Genomic DNA, 26,519 nt, shown 5'->3' on the forward strand with positions numbered 1-26,519 from the left:
CGTGTGCCACTGGTTAAGTACGGCTATTCAGCAAACTTTGACACCAACTTGGGTCACTGCTATTTGCGCCCCCTGGCAACAGTCTCCCAAGAATTGACACAAGAAATCCTTGATTCATCACACTGTGTTCGGTACCTTCACTGACTGACGAGACGAACCTGCAGTGCGGTCTCCAGTGCTGCCTAACTGTCCTAAAATGTATTATGTTTATAGAGCATGCATATTGTGTGTGTACATACAATTTCACTATAGGTGGTGTCCAAATCTACGCCCTGTAAGTTGGCACCCTGATGATTTAAAATACGTTCCTAAAGGCGATGCTTATTTTTTGTGTGTGTGAATACGGAAAAATCTATATCACTAGCCGGAAACAGCACATAGACGTCGAGTTTAGCCACCACCTTTTGTATGGTAAAAGATGTATATAGAATCCATGTCAAGCAACCATCTCAATCAAGTAAAAACGAGGACTCTGTCGTTGACAATTATATATTGTTACGCCCACGAAAGGCGTTTATTGAACAGCAAGCCAGGCAGGGTTAGTCGCGAAGGCCTTGATCAGCTGAGCGCCTGTCAAGATTCAACTAGCCTGCCGCACGTCGTCTTCCTCTACACCCGCCTTGGATGCCCCACAATCTTTTAAGGCGTAAACCTAGCACGCACGTACGAGTCTCACATTTCCCTCCGCGCAGACGAAGCCCACCGGGTAAGTCAAACGGGCGGTTGAGAGCCGAAAGGCTTCAAACGGGCGACATGCGTAATTTCAGTCTTTGCTGACCGTCAGCCATTTGATGTGAGGCGTGCTATACGGTAGATCAATTCGCTTATACCATCCGTGATAACATAGGGCCCCACATAGTTGGCCAGGAGTTTTTCACATAACCCACGTTTTCTCGTTGGTTTCCACAACCACACCAACTCACCAGGGTCATATATCACGTTTAGGCGTCAGCGGTCGTAGCGTGCCTTCGAGCGGTCTTGTGAAACTAGCGTGCGCAAAGAAGCAAGTCGTCGAGCCTCTTCAGCAAGAGAGACAGTCTAGGATATACAAAGATTATCGTGGCTTGAAAACTGGAAGATAGTGTCCAATGTATAACGCGGCGGACGAGCATAAAGAAGAAAGAAGGGACTGTAGCCCGTAGTTTCGTGCTGTGAGGTATTGTATGCGTACGTAATGAAAGGTAGCACGCTGTCCCAGTTCTTATGATCGGACGCGACACACATGGACAGCATGTTAGTGAGGGTTCTGTTGGTGCGTTCCGTAAGGCCATTTATTTGTGGATGATACGGGGTGGAATGTCGAAAACTTGAAGCACATAGACGGAGCATCTCTTCAACCACGTCTGCAGTGAACTGGCGCCCACGATCGCTTATGATGACTCTGGGAGGTCCATGTCGCAGAATGACGAAACGCAGCAGAAAAATACACACTTCGGTGACAGTAGCCGATGGTATAGGCACCGGGCGCGGGATGAATTTGGACTGGTGGCGCCTTCATGCGGCTGCGCCGCGAATGTATGGCATGTGGCCGTCGGGCCGCGCGCAGCAGGCGCTGCCTTGAAACCAAGTCTGATCAAACATGTTGCGTTTTTGGGTGCACCAACAGTTACTGAAACATGACTGAAACTGGTTAGGCCATTAAATTCAATCGTTGTTCATCGCGGCATCGCGTTTTTCAGGCGGAAAGTCTGTATATGTCCGGTTTGTAGGCAACAGCGCATACAGTGCTCAGCAATAACGCGATACTCGAATCGCATGGTCGCCAGCGCTTTTTGCATTGACTGTAAGCGCTGGGGGCACCAAACTGATGCATTGTGGTGTAGAGTGAAAGCCAGAACCTTAGTAACGCATTATGACTGCATTTGGTCCCACGGCGCTCACCTGTGGCGCGAAAAAAAAACGAAAAAAAAACGGCGGCAGCCGCGCGCTGCCAGCGCTTCAATCGCTGGGCACTGTACATTTCCGACGCTGATTTGCTATGGTCTGAGTTGTTCTAACGTTAATAAAAGAGCCGTTCATACGCAAGAGCTTCGTGTCCCACTTGCCTGTCTTCGCCTCCGCAGTGTAACGGCTCCGGAGCTTGGGCACCGAAGGCGAACACTCAGATTTGTAGTTATTTTGCCGTCTTATCAGTGTATCAGTCTTTCTTTTGATGTACATTTTCCTTCGTAGCAATTCCAAACTCTGGTTGAGTCCGGCACACGACTGTGCTGTGCATCGACGGCGAACGCCAATGCAGTGGCGTGTTCACACTCGCCGCCACCGACGGCTCCCGTCGCGCTAAGCTATATAAAATGGGCCGTGACTGAAGATTGGGCTAGTTTATAAGCAAGTAAGAATGGGGAAGCATTGCAAAGATAAAAGAACTACAACGGACAGAGAGCGGGAACTTACTGACACATGTGCGATCGGCGAAGCAGCTCAAGAAACAGAGTAAGGAAGACGTATGTCTCCTTTTTTTTCTGTCCATAATTTTTGTGTCATTCGCATATTTCCATGATTAAATACGCGGTAATGTTAAAGCGCAAAGCAAAATAACATTTGGAATATAACTGCTGGAGTTCTACGTGGAAGTCTTAGCTTGCCGCGGTGAGCTCAGTTCGCGTGGTGCATTTGCATCGCAATTTGCGCTCGTTTTCTGCTTTATGTACTACCTGATGCCACGAATGTGATCTGGCTCGTACAAGTGACGACCTTTCTCAAAAGCAGACACACGAAAATGCGTTTTCCGGTGCGTCAGCCCTTAAAACCCGCTGTGCCAAATCACTGGAAGCACCGAGCGCCTTCGTCCCGTCGTCTGCTTCACATGCCAGTGCTTTGACAGCTGCCGTTCGCGGCGCTGTTCGCCAGCATATCGCCGGCGCGCCGCTGGCGCCTTACGACGGCCGCCCGGTGCCTATAGCAGCTGTCTCACAGTAGCGCGTCAAGTGATCGGCACACACGGCAATCCAGCGATTCCCATCAGATAACCGCGGGAACGGACCGAGAAGGTCGATGCCGACTTGCTCGAAAGGAGTGCTTGGGGGTGGCATTGGATGTAGTCGACCAGGCGGAGCGCTCGTCGGACGCTTGTGACGTTGGTACTCGTTGCAGCGGGTCACGTACTGGTCGATCGTCTGACGTATTTTAGGCCAGTAGAACCTTTCTTGCGTGCGGTAGAGCGTTCGCGCAGATCCCAAATGACCAGAAGTTGGATCGTCATGCATAGCGCGCAAGATGGAAACACGGAGATTCTCCGGGACCACCAGGAGATATCGTGGGCCTGTAGTAGAATAGTTCTTTTTGTATAGTACTGCGTCCGGAACGCAGAAACGAGTGGATGGTGCTGATTTCCTTGCAGCAGTGAGCAGTGGTTCTAAAGTTCTGTCCTTTCGCTGCTCGACCTTGAAGGTATTAATATAAAGAAATCCTGACTCCAACGATGCGATATAGCGATCGAAGTTGTCCGCGTCGCAGTCCGTTGTCGGAAGCGGCAGACGCGAGAGGCAGTCAGCGTCGGCGTGCCGTCGGCCGCTTTTATAAGAAACGGTAAAATCATACTCTTGTAAACGAAGTGTCCAACGCGCAAGCCGACCTGACGGATCACGGAGACTAACCAGTCAGCAGAGAGAATGATGGTCTGTCACCACGGTGAAGGGGCGTCCGTACAGGTATGACCGGAAGCGCTGTACTGCGAAAATCACTGCAAGACATTCTTGCTCTGTGACTGTGTAGTTGCGCTCGGACTTGTTTAAGGAGCGACTCGCATAGGCAACGACGTGTTCTTTGGTGTCGACGCGTTGAATAAGGACTGCGCCGACTCCAATACCGCTAGCGTCCATATGAACTTCTGTGGGAGCAGCCGGGTCGAAGTGTCAGAGAATGGGATGGGACGTCAGAAGCAACTGGAGCTCACGAAAACTGGCCTCACATTCAGGGGTCCATTCAAAAGGAAACGCCCTTCTGAAGGAGGCATATCAGCGGATACGCGATGTTGGCAAATCAACGAATAAACCGGCGGAAGTATGAGCAAAGGCCCAGAAAACTGCGTAGCTCTTTTACTGAGCGAGGTTGTTTGAAGGCTTCGACAGCAGCAGTCTTAGCGGCATCTGGTCGTATGCCGTCCTTGTCCACTAGATGACCCAAAACCAGTGTTTGGCGCTCTCCAAAATGACATTTATTCGAGTTGAGCACCAAACCTGCTTTCCCCAAGCAGTCTAGCACAAGATCAAGACGTGCGTTGTGCTCGCTGAACGTGCGCCCGAAAATCACTACATCGTCTAGGTAGCACATGCACACTTCCCACTTCAAACCACGCAGGATGTTGCCCATGAAGCGCTCGAAAGCTGCAGGCGCATTACACAGGCCGAAGGGCATCACGTTAAATTCAAAAAGTCCGTCTGGTGTTATAAATGCCGTTTTCTCCTTCTCTGTCTTGTGCATAGGAATCTGCCAGTACCCCGACCTCAAGTCGACAGACGAAGAGTAAGATGCTGATGAGAGGCAGTCGATAGCATCATCGATACGTGGAAGAGGATACACGTCCATTTTAGTGATGGTGTTGAGACGCCGGTAGTCTACACAAAATCGCCATGTCCCATCTTTCTTTTTAACCAGAATCACTGGCGCTGCCCACGGACTGCATGATCCTTGGATTACATTTTTATTTAGCATTTCGCGGACTAGGCGTAGACCTAGCACGCACGTACGATTGTCACAATGTAATCCACTCTGTTTTATTAGTTCCTCTATCATAAGAATCCTCAGCAAACGTAACTAATAACATCCACACCGTAAGAGGGAATGGTAATCGAATTACCTTCAATAATACTCGCCAAGGAATGAATGAACGAGGACGTAGGACATGTGCTAATTTGAATGGTACTATGTAATGGAATGGTACATGGTGCTATGTGAGTGTCATATATATATATATATATATATATATATATATATATATATAATGGTACTCACGGGCTCCGAACTGAGTACAGCTTTCATTAGTGGAGACATAATAAATAAAATTTATTGGAGCAGAAGGCTACTGTGCACACGTTTTGTCAATTACACTACTACACAGTAAACGATGTAGGATTTCTCTCATTCCGGCATAATCATTGATAAGCAATGCGCAAACGTTAACGCTAACTACTTGATAATGTTGAAATTTATATTTCTATATCTTAGGTAACAATTTTCACAAGCCCAATTTCTTGGGCTCTCGCAATTACTCAGTCGTTGTTTTATTTATTTCTTCTATTGATTTTTTTACGCTGCAATCAATGTTACATTGCAGACGAGAATTGGTTCTTCGACAAGAAACGGTGACTTCTATAAATGGTATGTTTTGCTTTCACTTCTAAAACCATTCATGTGCTCATTCTTGAGTTGTTTGTGCTCAACGCGGAATGCATTTTTTTGCCTAGACATATATCTCGGCTAATTGCAATTTCACATCTTGTTCTCACTGAAAGATACAGGTATGGGTTCTCGCAGAAGAGTTCAGAAATTTTTTTGTCAACCTCTGAGACGACATGCATTAATACGAAGCTTGTCGCATAACCACGTCAGAATTTTTATGCGAAAGCGTCAAAGGGCCCATTTAGCGAAAAAACTCCGGCGTCTGTCATCTCTAGCAGCGGAACGGCACCTAAACTCCCATTACCATTGGCTGCGACGCCACGTCACAAGGACGCGTCGACGGAGTTCCCATTCACTGTGACGCCGCGGCATAAGTGCGCCTCGACGGAGCAGAGTGGGCGAAAGGGGACACCTGCTTTTGGGTTAGCGTGCCAGGTGTTGTGAGAGGGCATCGCCGCGACGCCACGTCACCCTCGCTCTCGAAAGCCGGCTCGCGGTCCCTCTCTCTCTCCCTCACTCCCACTGGGCTTAGCTGCTGCGAGCGCCTACCGGCCTTGGTGTCCGCTGCTGCTTGCTCAGTCTCTCGTAGCGCAAGACGTCGGTGGTATGCGGCTTTGGCACCGGAGGCTACTGCTGCTTTCTGGCTCGGGAAGCACCTACCGCTATAGTACATTAATCGCATCGCAAAACTAAAATGACCTCTCAGCACTTTTCAATTGGACAGTAATGCCTCCGCATTCGCAACTCATACGAAGTGTTTAAGTGTCCTCTGATTTTTTTTTTATTTTAGTCATCTGAGCACGAATGCGTCCGCTGTGAGGTGAACTATTTCTTACGGTATTGAAGTCGAGGTGTTATGTGGCTCAACAGAACTGTCCTCTTCTTTCAATCAAATTCATTGCAAACATAGGCCAGCATTCGCCGCGTCTCCGCCATATTTCTGTGGAGCAGATAGGCCGTATAACTACGAGAAGTGACTGATGAACGCAAAGAACTATGCCACGAGGCAATCGACAAAATAAATCGGCAATTAGCAGTACTGCCATACGAGACATCGTTCGAGCTGCCGCGGAAGAATTCACGTGATTCCGAAACCACCAGTTAAAACGAATGATGGAATGGCAAAGAAAGGCAAACGAAATCTGCCATGCTTCTAAGCAATTCAGACGCACTCCACTACAAAATTTTCATGGTCAAAGGAGAAAACGGCGACATGTCGGGCGCCCAGAGGCTGGATTGTTGAGGCTGCTTAGCCGATCAGTCACCAAACGTTCGCTAAAGTGCACGGTATTTTTGGCATACTTATTAGCAGGATGAGTACTGTGTGTCGTATCGGTTTATTCACAGATGGAGGAGATGTCAGGCTTGAAAAGCTTTCGGCCCTATATACGCAGTGCCTCACGACTTTAAGTGTACCAGAGAGCAGGAAGAACGCCAACATTACACTAATCCATAAAAGGGCGACGTTAAACAATTGGACAGTTATAGACCAATCAGCTTGCTTTCTGTTTCGTCTAAAATATTCACCACGATAATTTCCAATAGAATCAGGGCAAAACTTGACTTCAGTCAACCAATATAACAGGGTGGCTTCAGGAAGAGATATTCTACGATCGATCATATCCATGTCATCAATCAGGTAATCGAGAAATCTGCGGAGTACAATCAACCTCTGTATATGGCTTTCATACATTATGAAAAGGAATTGATTCACTAGAGGTATCAGCAGTCATATACAAGGATTAGACAGCTACCTTGGTTCTCCACAAAAAAAAGTAGAAAGTTACCTATCAAGAAAGGGTTCAGGCAAGGAGACAGAATCTCTCCGATGCTATTGACAGCATGCTTACAAGAAGTGTTCAAGCTCTTAGACGGGAGGTTTAGGAGTGAGGATCAACTGCAAATATATTAGCAACCTCCGGTTTGCAGATGACATTGTCCTGTTCAGCAAGAATGGGGACGAATGGCAACAAATGATTGAGGACCTTAACCGAGCAAGCGTTAGAGTTGATTTCAAGGTTAACATGCAGAAGATAAAGATAAAGTTCAATAGCAGACACATGCTGGCGGGCTGTCCCGCGACTCTCGCCGACCCCGACGAAAAATGGCTTTACTGGCACAAGACGATGTCAAGCTCTTCTTATCAAGATCAACTACGGGCTGTCCAGAGGGTCCACGACTGCGCCATAAGGCTCGGCGTGATGGTGCCGACGTGGACGCGGCCCACCTCGGTCTGAGAAAACCGAGCTTCAGGACTCTAATAAAGTTTTGTGAATGAATGAATGAATAGCCTGGCAAGGGAACAAGAATTCAGGATCGCCAGTCAGCCTCTAGAGTCTGTAACAGAGTACGTTTATCTAGGTCAGTTACTCACAGGGGACACTGATCACCAGAAAAAAATAGAAGAATAAAATTGGGCCGGAGTGCATAGGACAGACATTGCCAAATCCGGACTGGGAGCTTACCACTGTAGTTGAAAAGAAAAGTGTACAATGATTGCATTCTACCGGTGCTAACATATGGGGCAGAAACTTGGAGATTAACAAAGAAACTGGAGAACAAGTAAGGACCGCACAAAGAGCGATGGAACGAAAAATGTTAGGCGTAACATTAAGAGACAGAAAAGGAGCGGTGTGGGTCAGAGAGCAAACAGCGTAGCCGATATTTTAGCTGACATTAGGAGGAAAAGATGGAGCTGAGCAGGCCATGTAATGCGTAGGATGGATAACCGGTGGACCATTAGAGTTACAGAATGGATACCAAGAGAAGGGAATTGCGTTCGAGAATGGCAGAAAACTAGGTGGGGTGATGAACTAAGGAAATTTGCAAGCGCAAGTTGGAATCAGCTAGCGCAAGACAGGGGTAATTGCAGATCGCAAGGAGAGGCCTTCGTTCTGCAGTTGACATAAATATAAGCTGCTCCTGCTGATGATGATTTAAATTTGGTGACTGCCTTGTCGAGTCTTCTGTCATATATACCAAGCGCACCGTGTGGATTTGAAACCCTAAATACATTGAATAAAAAGTGCCCTATCATCGCCACACACCTCTGCGTCATGCGGGGCTGCCTAACGAATAGCCCTTGCCACGAAGTTGCACTGATATAAATGGAAATGCTGCGGCCTTATCCGAAATTCCAGCTGGGGTGCTGTGATTACAAAATACAATGTCATGATATCCGTTGTGAATATATGGTGGTCAAAGAAATTGAATATTTCTATGTCTGCTGATGTGCGAATAAATTCCGGGACTTCAAGGATAGCATGCGGATATATGCCGCTAATTACAAAAAAGTACTGTGTATGACCTTCACAACCACCTTCACTGCTTCTTGGACATTTTGTTTTGTGGAAGATGGCGCAAAAAATAAAACATTTTTCTTCAATAAATTTATTTACAGGAGCATTATTGCCGTAGAAAAAAAAAACATGCAAATGCAAGGTCTCCGAGTTTTCTGCATTTAACACGCACGTTACCTTTAATTCTGCGGTGCCATTTTCCTGCGTGGAAACAAACGCAGATACATAAAAGAAACGACACACAGAAGCGCTAACTTCAACTAAACCTTTATTTCGGATACAATGCTACTCACAGGTTCAAATTCAAGTTGCGTGAACCAAACTGCAATCTTTATTTGGAAGTTAGCGCTGGTGTATATCGTTTTCCTACTGTCTCGTGCCAATGAACCGAAATCACACCCAGCCAACATAACTTTCAATACAAATAGATACACGGATCCGAATGGCGTAGATAACGCTTTCAGTTCTTATTTCAGCACCCCAGTAGATACAGATAAATATACTCAGTCAGAGCTCACACTGCTCATTCTTCCGCACAGTCTCTATTGTTTATTTCTGGACCGAACAGTACCCAAGGAACTTAGCTAAGTTATCTCATCACCAAGGAGTGCTTTTTTAGGGCTTGACCCGATTTTCTATTAAAAAATGAACTTCTATCGAAAGAACTCTCGCCAATCTTGGCCGATTTAATCGACAAAACTTTTTCAGCTCATCTCTTTCCTCAAAACCTGGAGTCCGGAAAAATAATTCCCATATCTAAGAAAGGTGACCATAAATGCATAGACGACTATCGCGCCAGTTTAATCTTATAATTCTTTAGTAAAGTAATTGAAAAAAATATTCCACAACCGTTTAATGAAGTACTTATCCAAAGTTACCATTTTATTCTCTATTGAAGTCACTCTAATAACCTTAACTGACCTGGTAAAGTTATTAGTGCGACTTAAACCAGTAATAGCTGAGGGAGTACTGATTGGAGCTCTGTTTATTTCTTTCACTAAGGCATTTTCTACAGTTATTCACCACGTCGTCTGTCATAAACCTAATTTTACGGCATATCTGGACCATAAAGCTATCTTAATAATCGGACGCAGGTTGTTCAGGTAAATTATCATCTATGAACACCAAAAAATCCCTAATACAGGCGCTCCCAAGAGATAAATTTTGGTCCCCTTATGTTCATGCTATACATGGACGACTTACGGCTTAGAATAAACCACACTAACTGTCGCCTTTATGCTGATGATACCAGAGCTTTTACCACATATAGGCATGCATTTATGCTACCACATCGAATAAATGTCCATTTAAAAAACGTTCACTCCCATGGTGCGTAAAGAACCCATCATGTATCAGTCCAACGAATACAAAATTCACGGTGCTTCATTCCGCTCAGTTATCGCCAAACATTTCTTTGTTTGCGGTGACGCATTATGAACACCTCATTATTACATTTGAGTATCACAAACATTTAAAATTCCATCAGCATACTCAGTCCCTGATTAAAAAAATTCAGAGCCATTCCATGCTGTGAAGGTGGATGACCAGCGGAGCTTTATGGGAAGTCTATAAACGACCGATGACGCGCCGTGGGCACACTAATGTTTACCATTGAATGCCGAACCTTCCCAAAAGAAACGCCATGAACCACTTTCCGTCCGGAAGAGGCACGTCTATCTTGAAATCACTCACAATTGCGATGGGATTGGAGTCGTTAGGGGGTGATTCAACCGAAGCTGCACACGCTTGGCTTTTGCGGCACAATCTTCGACCGTATTACGTGGCGCCCACCAATGCCGCCGACATTCTCCCTTCCATTCACGACGGTGTTCTTCGTAGAACCGCTGTTCTTCCGCAGTTGTCACCGTATGTGGCCTGCCCATTGCACGGGTGGAAGGGAACTGAGATAAGGTTATGGTTGTTTTCCTATAGAGCCCATGAGATCTAACCCTAATCCATACTAAACAGTGTCTATTCCTGTTTTACTTTGGATTACGATATTTTTATCCCTTACGTTTTGACACTCATCGAGATTAAAAGCTGCTGGGGCATACCCGGCGGTACGCTTTTGTCACCGGGATCAGCCGGTCGTGAGCTCTAGGGTGGCCGCCATCTTTTTTGCCTACGCACGCCAACCGCCAGAACATCGTGCATAACAGCTCCGCTGTAAAAGTTTCTTTCGGCGTTCATGTTTTTATCAAAACTCGGTCTTACTTTGAAACAAAAATCCTCTTTTCCTTATATTACACATTTATTCATAGTCATCTGTCGTTCCGCCTATCCTCGTGGGACAATACGTATTGATCGCATTTGGAAACATTTAACGTTTGCAAAAGCAAGCTGTAAGACTCATCGCCTTTATCTAAGACTCATCGCCTTCAACCCATTTTCATCTCCATGAGCCCCTATTTTCGTCACCTCAATATTTCACCTCTACGCAAACTTGTCAGCCATAAATTAGTGATCATCATGCCTCGTCTCATAAATCATGAAATATGTATTCCCACTATTACACATTTTTGTCTCATGAATACCAACAACACCAGATTTTCCACAAACCACAATCTTCAATTACTTGAAGTACGAACTAATTACGGCTGAATGACAGCCAGGTTTTCATAACTTTGGAAAATGTTACCTTCTGATTAAAAATCTCGTAGAGTGTGCTCGTTTTTCCGATGTCTTAAAATTCATTTATTTGATAATCTATTGCTTTGATATTTTTTGTTTTCCTGCTCTTGGTTTCTTTGCTTTAAGCAGTCTGTAATTATTATTATTCATTGGCATACGTTTTCTGCATTTCTTTGATAATGTATTTTTATCCCGCTAATCCGCCAATGTCTGTTGACTAATGTATTATACTTTCCTCTCTGCTTTTTGTTATGATGTCCTCCTGGCAGTTTCCGCTTTGGGACCTTCGACTAGAGCACTGCACGGGCCGATTTTTTCAGCCCGGGCCAGGCCCGGGCCCGTTTTTACGTTCGGCTGCCCGATCGAGCCTGATCAAAACTTTTATGGCGAGACCCGTGCCCGGCCCGGGCCCGCAAATAATCTACGTTACCCGCCCGGCCCGGCCCGCCACCCCTTTACCTTAGGCCCGAGCCCGGCCCGAGCCGCACTCGAAACCGGCCCGAACCCGGCCCGAGACCGAAAAATACATGCTTTTTAGAGTTCAGACGCCCGAGAATAACTCGCTGCACGTTACATGCACACCATTAGAAAGCCCGAGCCCGGCGCGGGCCCGGGTCAAAAAGCACACGCCGTGCCCGAGCCCGGCCCGAGCCTGTGAAAAAACTGCTCTACCCGGCCCGGCCCGGCCCACGGACCGGGCCGGGTCCGGGCTTTCGGGTAAGCCGGAGCCCGTGCAGTGCTCTACCTCCGACTGCACATTCATCCTGTACAAATGCATCGTAAAATTACGAAATGTCAATAAACTTCAAACTTCATCCTTTGTTGCCCTGCTACGAAGTTACGTTATAAAATGAGAACGAGCCCAATCTCGCACAATAAAGCAACCTTTCGCGAAATAATTCTAAAGGCTACGATGAACTATTACGATCAATGTTCTAAAATGTGTTGCCTTGCTACGAAGTTGCGTTATAAAATGAGAACGAGCCCAATCTCGAACAATAAAGCAACCTTTCGCGAAATAATTCTAAAGGCTACGATGAACTATTACGATCAATGTTCTAAAATGTGTTGCCTTGCATGCTTTTATATTTTTTTGTCCCTACCCTACTTGTGAGAGGTATGAAACGCATATCTTCACACAAATATCCTGTACACGTGATGATGTGCGCACAATTTACGTAGTTCCTAAAGATATGCCTATACACGAATAGGTAGTCATAGTACGCATTTATCTCTCATATAGGGATCGCTATAGTGGCCGGAGCCTGCAGCATTCACAAATTGATGGTTGTTTCGGATGTAAAAGGACTATATACTACTTATCTCACCACAGCCCATGAAATTGGACACTTGTAAGTTATACACGAAAAACTCATTGATATGGTTGTTGATTTTTTGCTTCTCCCTTCGTATTGCATATCCTTCCAGAACAACAAGGGCATATAACGCTGTAGCACATTTCAAATGTCAGTATGTACTGCACCTCTACAACCGCAACCGTGAGATTCATTAGCATTCTCTAAGTTCACAGATAGCACTTGCATAATTTCGCTTATACTATATGCGTTAACAATGATAACATCATATAGGGCCCTTGATCATGCTCTACCATAACAATGTATGTTAAAAACACCAATGTTACACCTAGGTGACACGTCTGTTGTGTTACACCTATGTAACAATGTAGGTGTTGTTGTTAAAGAAGAGGTCTGGGGTGCTATGCAGGATGCGCCGAGTTTCTCGTTCGCACGAGTTTCACCCGAGTTTGCTCGATGGCAGTCAGTGAAAGGAGATAGCAAGGAACGTGCAAGAACAGCAGGCAAAAAGAAATGTCGAGATACAGCCGCGTATAACAACATGAGCGCACCCTGCGCGGCACAGTGATTCCGTGCTTCAAGCACAGAAGACTGCGCAGCAAAACGCACCAGCGCCGCGTATTGTTATCAACGTATTATCACCATTTAGAAATACCGTGACTGTACCGCTGTCTATCTGCACACTTGCCGTGAGCCACTTGCCACGCCTTTCTAGGGCACTTAAGGGGCGTACCTCCTCTTTCGAGCATTATGTTTCTATCCTCCGTCGAATGCGAACAGGGCACATGCGGTGCATTGTTGCGCCTACACTTTCCCTCAATCGATTACGTTAAAATACAACAAATAAAATAAGAAACCCTTTATTTCTTGAAGTATCTGTTTTTCGTTTGGAATGCTGTAAATGTTTGACGACAAACAGAGATCGAGCAAATTATTAAATTTGGCACTTTTTCGCTGCGAGTGGCGACAGTGAGGCGAAAGCTTACAAGCGGATACATTGTAGAGGGTCGCACGCACGAGGGAGTTCATACGGTGAGCAGTCGCCAAGGGCGCTGCAGTGCTATCCTTGATAGGGTGCCTTGATGCCCGCGCGCATCGAGGTGCTCTAATCCTTGATAAAGTCAGTCATGACAATGATCTTTCCATTCCCTGACCATTTTCCATTCCATTCCCTTTCCATTCCAGAGGAATGGCAACGCAGCGCTACGGCATGGTTGTTCACCGCAGGTGCTTCACTGAGGCGCTTTACCTTCACTGAGGCGCTTTAGATATCGCTTTACCAACTGAAACGACGGGAGCAGCGGTTGTCACTGCAAAATGACTGTGCGGTATTCTAGGGCCCGTAGTGACGCAGCACAGTGAAAATGCTCCCGTTTATCTGCGTGCGCGAATCCTCCGCGATGCATTGCAAAGAGCACGCTGCCCAGCGACACAATTAATTCATCGCTTGTCATCGCTTGCCCAGTGAAGGTGCCTCCATTCGCATGTATACGCAGAGTTTGAGAGTGTTGTTCTCTCCAATGTGCTTGCCGATTGCCTCTGCTGCTGAGCTAACAGCGATCGCAGATGGATATAGTAACGACAGCGCAGCAATCGCATTTTGGCGGGTGATGGCTCCTGTGTGCAGTTAGGAAATTAAACTTTGAACGCAGGAAGGGGTTGCAACGATTTAGTGTGCCGTGCTTGTGATGAAGAAATTCCATCGCACTGTGTTTAAAAGAGCGAGCGTTTCTCGGGCGCTGACCGTGTCTGCGACACTGCGGATCCTGATACATCGCCGATGAGAGAGCAGCCATCTCAAACAACAGCTGCGATACCTTGACGTTGGAAAACACTACGCACTCCTCAGCATCGTCGTCCACGCCTTGCAAGCAGCTACAGTGTCGTTCCGATAATTATTTTCTGTGCGCTACGTCGCTACAATGCAGACAATGAACCATGTTGTGGGGCCATCACAGCCTAAGAAGATAGATGCATAAACCAGCGAACGTCACCGCTTTGTTTTTGATAGTGGTTCTCAGTACATCACCGATGACAGTGTGCTGTGCGTATTTTCTGTCGGTGGTCAAGATTGTTGATGCCTCTCAGTTCCGCACCACGTCGCTGTTGCCGGAAATTAAGTCGGGCGTGGCCCAACTGTGGCGGGCGCACGCATAAGTGTTACATACCTCGCGCGGGGCGTGACGTATGGTTTTGATTGACACGTGAACTCGGGACAAACTCGTACATCGCGAAACCCCCCTCGAGTTGAACTCGGGAACATGGTGGCGGTAGCAGCAGCCTGTGTAATCGCATCCAGCGGCAGCAAGCGTCAATATGACCGTCTGGACCCGTTCACCTACATTACCGACGTAGTTTTGCGTCATTTTTGCCTTTCCAAAACGTGAGTGCGCTGGCTGTGTGACGAGTTAGGCGAAGGCCGTCGTCTGCGGAGATAGGGTGGCGGGCAAATGATGCTTTCCCAGCGCAGACTGGTGTGACTAGGCTGCGGAGGATTAGTTCGTGCGATCGCTTCGGCTCTCTCCTGTTTCAAGCAAGCTCGTTTACCGCGCCCCAGCCCCAGGCTAGGTCCGGCGTCAACATCGGAGTACTGGAGCACCTGCGAGCACCTGGGGTTCAACCCGGACCAACCAACCTGCGCAGGCGAAGTAGTCACAATATATTGGAAGATTCAGAATGGACGCCGGGCTGCCTTCCGGTGCAACAGGTGCCGAAATCAGTTTTCGCAGGTACACGGTACCACTGCACTCCACGGGCAGAGAGGCGAAAGAAGTTATGCGCCAACACGGACGGCCTCGGCCGTTCGAACGACCACCTCTCCAGGCGGTAAATGATTTGGCTCACGTACTGCGTGAGCAAAAGCGTAGACATATGGATGTTGAAAGAGACCGTAGACTTGTTTCCTCTATCGGAGCACGCCATCGCCGACTGGAGGAGCTACCCCGGTAAGGTCGCGAGGGACGAGCTGCTGGCGCGAGCTCCACTCGGTGGCCCCGGGAAGACAGCGCAAACTGTCGAGTGCCTTCTTCGCGGCGAGCAAAAGTGTAATCGAGGCCGCCTAATGACGGGTGACAACGTTCCGCCGAGCCGCCAAAATTACGGTGGTGTTAAAGATGGTGGCCCATAGCTCTTCGGCATGGTCTGCGCGACCTGAGGGGTGATGCTACTTTTCAAGGTCGACCGACGACAGGCGGCGACGCTAGGCGCCATTATTGCAGCCAATGTTCAACCGGGGACCATTATTCATAGTGACGAATTGGCCGCATACAACTGTATCCCAAATTTAGTTAATGCTAACGGGGCTATGCCTCTATCTGCATTGGGAGACAGTTAACCACAGCCTGCACTTTCTCGAAACCAACACGGGGCGTTCACACGCAAAAAATAGAAAGTTATTGTCAAAAAGTAAAGCGCCACCTCGTAAGCAGTGGGTACAGAGTAACTGCATTGATGCTGGAGTCCCACCTGGGATGCATGTGGTGGCACTCAACGGCCACGTGTGCTGCAGAGACCCTTTCTCACGTTTGTTAGAAGCCACGGATCGCTCGGGCTACCCAGTATAAAGACTCTTTCCTGCGGTTGTTAGAAGCCATCGCTCGGCTCTAGCCAGCATGAAGGTGCGTCACAATGTAAAAGAAAATAAAGCGTCGTTTTTTTATCCTTGCATGAGTGTTTTCCCACATTCCTGAGTGCTTACACGGTAAGCGCGCGGCAAACCACTTCTGCGCTAGCCGACGCTCCCTTCGTCTCGTAGCCTTACTTTAGCGCGAGCAACGAGCGATATGTTGAAATCCCAGTGTAAAAATCAGGCGCACACCAATCTGTGCTCGGAAATGGGAGCGCAAGCACGTAGCGAGCCGCACCAATTCAATCCAGAGAAAAGAGAAAGAGCAACGAGCGATCTGTTCAAAGCCCAGTGCGAAAACCAATCGCACACCAATCTGTGCTCGGAAATGCTAGCGTGAGCACGCAGCGAGCCGCGCCATTCCAATCCAGAGGAAGAAAGAGGAGGGCGAGCGTGCCCTTGTGATATAACGCGAAACGATTAAACTACAAATTAGTCTAATACACATTCAGTGTACAATTTGTAAACTTTAAAACACCTATACCCTACGGTAATGTGACTAATATCATTGTACTAAATGCATTTATTTGATAACTTACTTGTGCCTCTAATGCACTCGGTGGAACGACAAACAAGTGAAAGAATGCACGACCATGCACCGACCGTATGATGACGTGAGCCCCAGTTTGTCGACCGCCCATATGGCAACGCCCAAGGGATGATGGTCACCAAGAGTGAATCTAGATAAACCAATGAAACTGGAGGTGTGCCGACGGACAAACTTTGTCTTGTTACCATTAGTTCTTTCATCTTGGGGCGTCGCCAGAGCTCGTGAAGATCCCGAGTTTCGCCAAACTCGGGGCATCCTGCATGGCATCCCTGGAAGGCCACTCTATCACTTTATACGCATTGTCTTTTCACTGTTTTACTTCAAGTTATGTACGAGTAACTCCTGATGCCATCCAGAATACACTTAGTGTACTTGCTTTGGGTGCAGTAATTTGTCGAAATATGTGACAATATAACTATGGGTGGCGTTTGTCTTACCACTGGTGCCACCAATGCTGCCATACGGTAGTACCCTAACGCTGTTTGGGTTTTTAATCACATTTTTAACCGACGACATGACTATCAGGCACCCTGGGTTTTATGACTGTGTTTGAGAACACAGTCTTAGGGACCTTCCTACGCAAGCAATTACCTACAATTTGGTTCGACGCACTGAAATATGATATCAGCAAACTAGATTTACATTAGTGCCTTCAAACGGCTCCTGCAGTGCACAGTTACTGCTTGCTTAACTCCGGTAAAAAAATTGCAAGGGTATTTATATCCCACTGAAACTAACGATATCTTTTCCGAACGACGAAACTCATAGAGCAGTCGGTACACCGACACTGGTTTTGATTAGAAAAGAGAAGTAGGGCAAGAAGAGAGGAACATTCCCTCGTGTTGAAGGCTTTGTCACCTGCTCATGGTTGAAACATATTATGACATGTATTCCCAAGGCCGTTGCGTGCGATTTCAATTCTCTACTTCCACTCGATACGGATGATGAATGGCCCATCCCACCCTCTCTCCATCAACTTTCCTCTACAAGCATGAATGAGCTAGTTTATCTTCTTGAAATCTATGTGACTTAATCGCTAGGTCGCAAATAGAAAAACATCATTGCTGACTTTCGCTTTGCTTGATGAGGTGGAGTTTATATTGTGAGCGGATGGCTATTAAAGAATGGACCCTTGGTGTCCCTGAACTGACAGCATAAAAGAAAAATGAAAAATTTCGACTGGCTTTACCTACTTTTTTCGTCAACATTCTGTTCCCCTTACCTTATCATTTGTACAAGTCAAATAAACCGCAAAAAGTTTTACGTAGACATTTCTTTGGCTTATCCCTGACCTCATAATGCCATATATATATATATATATATTGTCACGAGCGGCGATCCTGTGGCGATCCGTAACAATATATTACAACGGGAGCTTGGTGCCTGGCACGAGTTCCGAGCGGCACACGACACATCCAAATCTTTGCCGTCCCAAAACACAACTATTCCTATGGCCCACTGCTACATATACTTCTGCTTGCCTTTCTCTTCCTTTTCGTTTACTTGCGGCGTTCTTCGTGACCATTACATTCGCCGCCCCCTCTATTCTCGAGTTCACACCGGAGAAAGACAGGAGTTCAGTACGGGTTTCGCGAGGGACGTAAAGGTTCATGTGGCTGGCATGAGCAGGAAAAGTGCGTTTGCGACGGCTGTCAAGTTCGCGAATCGCGGCTAAACAAAATCTCAGAGGACCCAGAGCTTCCACAACTCGGAAACTGCATGAAAACCGGGACAATTATTTTTCGCAGCGCCGCGGTAACATACCATGACGCAGTGCCCGTCTAAACATGACTAAATCGTCCGGTTGGAAAGAGCGAGCTGGCCTTCCTTGAGAAGACGTATTGAACTGCGCTTGGTGGTGCAGTATCGCTAGCCTAGCTCGGAGGCGGGCCTGGCGTAGGATCTCCCTGGAATCCACTCTTGCGGCGCGTTCTTGCAGAGACGTGTCGAAGCCAAGAAGCTGTTCTTGTGGTAGCCTTGGCGCCTTCCCGTAGAGCAGCTGAAACGGCGTGGCGCAAGTGCCTTGCTGTTGGAACGTGCTTAGAGCGAAAACCACTGCAGCGGCGTAGTCATCCCAGTCGTCGTGTGTGGGACAGACGTAAGAAAAAATTTGTCTTTTATGGTGCAGTTTGTGCGCTCGATCTGTCCATTTGTTTGTGGATATTGGAGGAAAGCTGCATGGTGTCGTAATCCACGTTTAGACTAGAAAGTTTTGAAGGCACGCGACACAAATGCTGTGCCATGGTCGGAAATCAGCAACTTCGGATTACCATGCCGGAATATGAGGTACTCGTTAATAATGGTCCCGACATCAGTGGCAGCAGAATCAGGGATGGCTCTAACATCTAACCACTTAGTCAGGTATTCCATGGTCACAATGTGAAATTTGTTTCCATGCTTGCTGCGAAAAAGTGGGCCCATGTGATCAATGTAGACGATATCGCACGGTTAGTTAGGAGGGGCAATTGGTTGTAAGGGCACAGGTTGTGGATTTTTGACGACCTTACGAGCTTGACAAATGCTGCAAGATAACACGTACACATCGGCGCGCATTCTGGACCACCAAAAAATTTCCTCAATGTGAGCCAGAGTCTTCAGCCGACCCAGGTGACCAGATGATGAGGCATCGTGATACATGTAAAGTAGGAATGGTCGTATGGCCACAGGCGCCACAGGTAGGTACGATTCACTTCGTGTACGTCGATTATAAAGGATGCCAACTTGGACTTTATAGGACAATGAAAGTCTATCGAGGCGACGCTTAATTGTACTGGTATCACGAGAGAGGCCCTGGAGGATGTCGCAGATTTCTGCATCCATTGATTGTGTAGCTCGGAGATCGCGTACTGCAAATGCCAACAACAGGGTTGCGTTTGAGTTAGACGGCGTCATGGTGACAAGAACCACTGCGATGGACGACCGTGAAGCTGTAGTCTTGAAGTTTCAGCGCCCACGGGGCAAGTTTGGCATTTAGTCTTTTTTTTTTCTTTTTTGGAGCCAGCGCAGTGTAACGTTGTCAGCAACAACAGTAAAATGCTTCCTGTAGACGTATAGGACAAAAATTGCTGTGGTTTAGCTTTGGTTAACCCTGGTTCATAGCGAAAGCTTCACTGCCCTGGCTAGGCACATTGTCGAGCTGTGGCCGAGGTGTGGTTTCACCCAACTCTACTCGGTAAACGGCGGCAATGTCTCCATTCAGGGCTCCGTAAAGGCCTAAATATAGTCTGACGTAGAGTGAACGCGCGCACACGTTATGTCACGTTGGCGAGAACAACAGCGGCTATAGTTCGACTGATGGTTCGATGTACTAGCGCCGCCAACGTAACCGGACGCGCGGCCAATGCGCTCCGACGCGCCCGGCGTCTGATGACGTTCGCCAGCGTGCCAATAGACTATAAACGCGCCTTAATGCTCTCTTGTGGTTTGACCTCTAGCTCTCAAGGTGAAAACTGTTGAGTAGCCGATGGCTGCCCGAGGTAGCATAATGAAGCTTTCGCTTGAAAACTCTCATTGGACGTATGCTGTATGTGCGAATGAAAGCTCGCGAGGGCGAGGGATGCGCGCTTTCACGGGGAGCGAATGCACGGCGGAGAGCAAAGGCGACTTATGTGCGAGTGGAAGCGCGCGAGGGCGAGGGACGCGCGCTTTCACAGAGAGCACACGCATGGAGGAGAGCAAACGAGACTTCCCAGTAGAAGGAGAGCGGTCCGCGAGGACGGCATCGAGGCACTCTAGACTCTGCGCGTGCGTGCCCGCTCTCCCACTGTGGCACAGCGCGCAGCCCTGCCAGCCTCTACCGCCTGTGCCGCCGACTCTCTCTGGGGTCTCACTCGCCTCTCCCCTAACAGTGTCGTCAATGGCGTTTAGCCGTTCCGTCACGTAGCCAGCGTTTTGACAGCGGTTGTGTGCGATCACACAAACAACGCGCACAACTGTTGTCGACGGCGGCGGCGTTTTGCCCGCGTTCGCGCCGAATGCGCGCGGCGTTGGTGACTTGTTTATGAAGAACGTACCAACCTTTGCCGTACACCCTATGGCGGTGTACTTACCATAAGGCCAAGGTCCCTGTTGTCATTAAATAAATGAAAACAACCGCATAATTTATATTTCTCATTAATTATTAGATCAAAAAAAGCTGTCGTAGTTTCACCTGAAAGGCGAACCATCAATTGCGATAGCAAGATTGTAGAGAGCTATACGGAGTAATGATAGTAGATTTATCAGCTGTATAAACTTGGACATGCAGCAGCACCGGCAACACGCAGAACTGTTCTCGACGCCGTCGACGTTTTGTCCGCGTTCGCTCAAAATCCGTGTGGCGTTGGTGACTGTTGCCGGAGCCTCTGATATAAATAGGCACTTGGTGCCGCAGCTAAACGTCGCCTCCCTTCCCTCCCACTCCCCCCCTCCCCCACGGCCTTTCGCGCGCTGGAAGAGGGCGCGTTTGCTCTACATATATGGTGATTGTAAAGGAGGAAAGAGACGCCTACTTCTGCAGCCATTAAGGGCGCACGGCGCAGAACGCGCGTTTGTTCTCCGCCGTGCGTTCGCTCCCCGTCAAAGCGCGCGCACCTCGCGCCCTTTCACTCGCGCATACAGCGTTCGGCGCGCGACGACAATTTCATCTCCAATGACGTCATACGGAACCTCACGGCGACGGCGACGCCGACGGCAGAAATCTGCTTTTGAGTCTCCATATAATTGATATCGCAATAAAACCACTGGAATGGATTCGGACATGGGCACTAAGTGAAGGAAACACTAAAGGACGATGATAGAAATAATAGTCATGAGCATGACTCAGCAAAATGACAATGACTCAGCGAAAAAAAGATTAACACGCAAAAACCACTGAAATAGGTTCAGACTTGGGTACTAAGTAAAGGAAACACTACAGGAGGCTGGTAGAAGTCAGAGTCATGAGCATGACTCAGCAAAATGACAATGACTCACCGAAAAAAGTACAGCACTCAAAAACCACTGAAATAGGTTTTGACCTGGGTACAAAGGGAAGGAAACACTAAAGGATGCTGGTAGAAGTCATATTCATGAACATGCCTCAGCAAAAATGACAGACTCAGCAAAAAAAGATTGACACTCAAAAGCCACTGGAATTGGTTCGGACGTGGGCAATAAGTGAAGGCAACACTACAGGATGCCGGTAGAAATAATAGTCATGGGCATGACACAGCAGAAATGACAATGACTCAGCGAAAACGTATAGAACTCAAAAAACACAGAAGTGGGTTTGGACGTGGGCACTAAGGCAAGCAAACACTAAATGATACTGATAGAAGTCAAAGTCATGAACATGACTCAGGAAAATGACAATTACTCAGCAAAAAAAGATTAACACTCAAAAACCACTGGAATCGGTTCGGGCGTGGGCAATAAGTAAAGAAAACACACAGGGATGCTGCTAGAAATCATACTCATGAGCATGACTCAGCATAAATGACAACGACTCAGCGAAAAATATTAGCACTCAAAAACCACTGAAATAGAACAGTTCGGACCTGTATAGTAAGTGAAGGAAACATAAAAGTTGATGGTTGAAGTCATAGTCATGAGCATGACTAAGGCTTTCGCCCTTAGGTATCTTAGGTGTAGCTAAGGGGACTCTTGAGGACTCATGACATCAATGATATGACATGCGTGTCATGTAGTTCATGAAGGAGCCGCCTACGTGTTTGTGCTCTCCTGGTCGTTTCGTTAACTTGGTAGGCTATCCGCCCTCTGCTTCGCATAACATTGATTCCCATAGGGTGTGGGATCTGCCGGCTTTTTTTCTTCAGAAGTGCTTTGAAGGATGCAGCGCGAGCGGCGAAGCCAGGGAATAAACGGCGGAAGTAGAAGGTGAAGCCCTAAAGCTTTCAACTTGTTTGGCCGTTGTATGAGGCGGAATGCTTGCTAAAGCTTTAGATTCGAATGGTCAAGGCTGATTCCGTGGGCGCTCAAAACAAGACCCAATTAGGTAATTTCGGAATAGCCGAAGAAACACTTTGAAGGCCTTATGCGGAGCCCACCATCATCTAGAGACCACACAACGAGCTCCAATCACCGTTGCTGTTCGGAAAATATGGGAGCGTAAAAGATGATGTCACGCAAATACACCAGCGCCATCGACCAACGCCACCCAAGGACCCGGTCCATTAGTGGTTACAAGGTTGCAGGTAAATCAGGGAGCCCGAAAGGAAGGCGGTTAAATCGATACAGGCCGTCCGGTGTGACAAAAGAAGGCGGAGAGAACGTCGAGTGTAGTGAAATATCTGGCCCCGTGAAGCCGATCTAAGGCGTCGTCGAGGCGAGGAAGAGGCTATGCATCCGGCGCGAGCTGATTCTTAATTTCATCACCCCACCGAATTTCCCGCCGTCCTTCACATCACTTCATTTCCCTTCCCTTTGCACCCATTCTGTAACTCTAAAAGTCTACCGGTTATCTGCCCTGCGTTATGCATCACGTCACGTTTCTTTAGGCTTATAACCTCATCGGGCCAGTTCACAAAGTGTTGTAACGGGTACCTAAATATGCTAAATGGGGTCAATATGCATAAACGAACAAAAAGTGCCACGTTTCTCATTCAAGATCCCAGTGAAGCAGAGAACAGATAAAATCAGTAGAATTTATTTATTTATTCACCTATTTATTTATTTATACACATACCTCACAGGCTCCAACTGGAGCAATAACTGAGGGGGGGTAAGAGAAACAAGTATCGAAAAGAGGAGAACATCGCTAACAACATATCAAACAACTGAAAAAAGACACTGTTTAACATCAAGAAGCGAAGAACAACAACAACACTCTGTACAATCAGAAACGCGCATGGCTCATCACACTCCTGGTGAATAACTGCGAACGCATGTAATCCTATAAAGTGCACTTACCTACGATATCGAATTTTAGAATATGCAATTTTGTCGTCTTACGTATATTAAATACAAGCTCCTTTACGGGATGAAGAGATACTTGTCCTATCGAGACTTTTAGTTTAAAGTACGTAAACGCAAGCTTAAGAGGTAGGTTAGATGACAGAGCGCAGATTGATGCCTCATGCCAAACTTGTCTATGGCAATACAGGCCATTCCCTACCATTCTGTCATTTCGCTAGCAACGCGTTTCCTTAAGATTTGAAGTCGGACGCTGTATGGGCTCATAGCTAACGTTACAGTTAAATTTAGTACGCTCGCCTAGCGCACAAAAGCCGAAGAAACCCAATAACATGCGAAGAACAGGCCCTAAAGACGATGCTTTTTCTTTGCGTAATGCATTTACTTTCCATCGCTAACGCTTCTCTGAAAATCTCTAATTTATTGCGTCGCAAAATTACAGCGCCTGCTCTTGACCACCCCTAATCTCGCAAACGTGTAGCTTAGACACACTATATGCTTCTTACAAAACCGGAAGCCCCCGGGGAAGAGCAGAAGCCATCGTCATTGCTGCTCGATATGGTGTTGTCATTTTGCACTCCATTCAATGGGTGGTTCCTCAGTCCTGTATTAGACCTGCGTGAGCGCACAGAGCCACTATGCCATCGTTAAGTAAAACTGCTACCCGACGGATGTTCAAATAACCAATTCTCTGAATTTGCCTAATTACAGAAGCACACGGTGACAATTAGTTATCGGGATTGAACAGCATTAAAGTGTGATCTCGAGCTGCTTTTTTGTACACCTTCGTTCTGCCATGGGACTGGCCTTTAAGGACATGCGATGAAGTGGGTGATATTGTAGTTGCTTAACAAAGTCGTTCACTTCAGGCGGCTCACTGTATTGTGATTATAAATGCGAGAGCATTACTTGGCTCACTGTGCGACCCCACCGTCATGAGGAAGCCGTGAATAAAAACGGCTTGCTTAGACGAATATGTGTTTCTTCATCTAAGCAAAAAGTTTCGCAATTTCGTCCGTAAGGCGAAGTAACGATTGCGATAGCAAATTAGTAGACATCTAAACTAAGTAAGGATAATAGTTATATCGGCCGTATAGACTTGTTAACATTAGCTTACTAAGTAAATTGACAAGTATGGTGTCACGCGCGCACATACAAATATGAGCACATCTCATTCGTGACCGCGGAGTGAGGAAGCGCTGGAGTGACGAAGCGTGACAGCATTAGTGAGCGAATTGACTTTCGTGCTACCTTTCACTTCAACGACAACTAAACGGCGAAAACACAGCGCACGGCAGTCTCTTTCCCCGTCGCAGATCACTTTCAAGATAGGGCCCGCAGATGCTGCCGAGCGCCCTATCTTTGCCGAGTAGAACGCAGCTCCGAGTACAGCGCCCCATCGTCGACTCCCGCTCGCTAGCTTTTGTTCGCAAATACAGCATACGGTGAGCGGCAACGATGTTATCGTCCTTGCACATTACACAAACGATCATAGCAACGGCGATGGCAGAAATACGCCTGGCCCGCTATTTTGTAGCGATGAATTTAAGTAATAATGCCTTTTCGCGCTTATGGCGCTTTGTCGGTGGTCAGAGCGACGGTCCGCTCACGATGTCAACGTTGATAACACGCGCGGTCCGTCGCTCTGACCACTGACAAAGCGCGATAAGCGCGAAAAGGCATTAGTACTTTAAAGGCATCGCTACAAAATAGCGGCCCTGAAGTGCTTATGTAACTGCTATCGCAAACGACCCGCCGCGGTGGCTGTCACCTAAGGCGCTACGCTGCTGAGCACGAGATCGCGGCATAGAATCTCGGCCGCGGCGGCCGCATTTTGATGGAGGCAAAATGCAAAAATATCCGTGTGCTTGCGTTGTCGCGCACAATAAAGAACCCCAGGTAGTCAAAATTAATCCGTTGTCGAAGACCCGCAGACACCGTCTCCGAAGCCCATAGCCGACGACAACGAATAAGATGCAACGCGCTTCAACTACCCGTCGGACAACGACTACGACATCCCCACATAATATAAGGTGGAGTTCGCCTATGAACCCGATGAATAAACGTAGTGTCAAAACCTTGCTGCCGCTCGGAAAAGTACTGCGTTCGCTAAATTTATCTGGGAGGCCTTACTTATAACTGCCGCCTAAATTGGGGAACAACTGAAAATCGTCACTTGGCCCGAGGGAGTCGCCCACAACAGGGGCCATCCTGAGAACCCGCCATCATTTTGAATGAAAATGTTGTAAACACCACTGTCATCGCTCGGCAAACGGGTCTTATCGTGCGGAAACGATGTTTCATCGAGAATGAACACTCAATGCAATAAGCGTGAAACACTACTTTAAAGAGAACTCCTCAAATAAAGCTCAGCTAAGTGATCGCAAAAAGGCTGATTTCTCGTCTTGCGTTGTTGCGACCTCATAAGCAGCCACATTACACTCGCAGCAGCACTAAACTTAGCAACATTACGCCGCAACACTAAACTCAGGGACATAACTCAGCGACGAACTCAGCGACAAGTAATGCTCTCGCATTTGCACATCATCCGAACTGCTCAGGTGCCCCGTAGTTTTTTGTATGTGGTCTCGTTGTAGTGACCGCCATGAACGCAGTAGCCAAAATGTGAATGGCGAAACTAACTTTTATTGGTAGATTTAAGACAATTCTAGTCATGTTGGCACATCCTGCGCTGAGCGATAAAATTATGTTTTTAGTGGGCGAAATGCAGTCAGTCCCCGAGAATAAATAAGCAGACGTGTAATTGCCCCCTCTTCAGAAATACAATGAAGAAATAATAATAAACAAACCAAGAAACAAAGTCCCAGAGTGCGCGCAGGTAGAAGGGCTTAAGGCGCACAATATGG

The 26,519-nt window shown here is 47.3% G+C and overlaps 1 protein-coding gene across 1 annotated transcript in view; it reads left to right on the forward strand.

The window, feature by feature from the left end:
- The window catches only part of LOC125939821 (venom metalloproteinase antarease-like TpachMP_A), a 174,999-nt gene that overhangs the window by 22,497 nt on the left and 125,983 nt on the right, over positions 1-26,519 (forward strand). The window contains exons 6-7 of the mRNA XM_049655273.1: positions 5,276-5,319; positions 12,514-12,622. Coding sequence (XP_049511230.1) covers positions 5,276-5,319; positions 12,514-12,622 — 153 coding nt within the window. The remainder of the gene's footprint in view (positions 1-5,275; positions 5,320-12,513; positions 12,623-26,519) is intronic.

The sequence above is a fragment of the Dermacentor silvarum genome, chromosome 9 (genome assembly GCF_013339745.2).
Source record: "Dermacentor silvarum isolate Dsil-2018 chromosome 9, BIME_Dsil_1.4, whole genome shotgun sequence".
NCBI lineage: Eukaryota > Metazoa > Arthropoda > Arachnida > Ixodida > Ixodidae > Dermacentor > Dermacentor silvarum.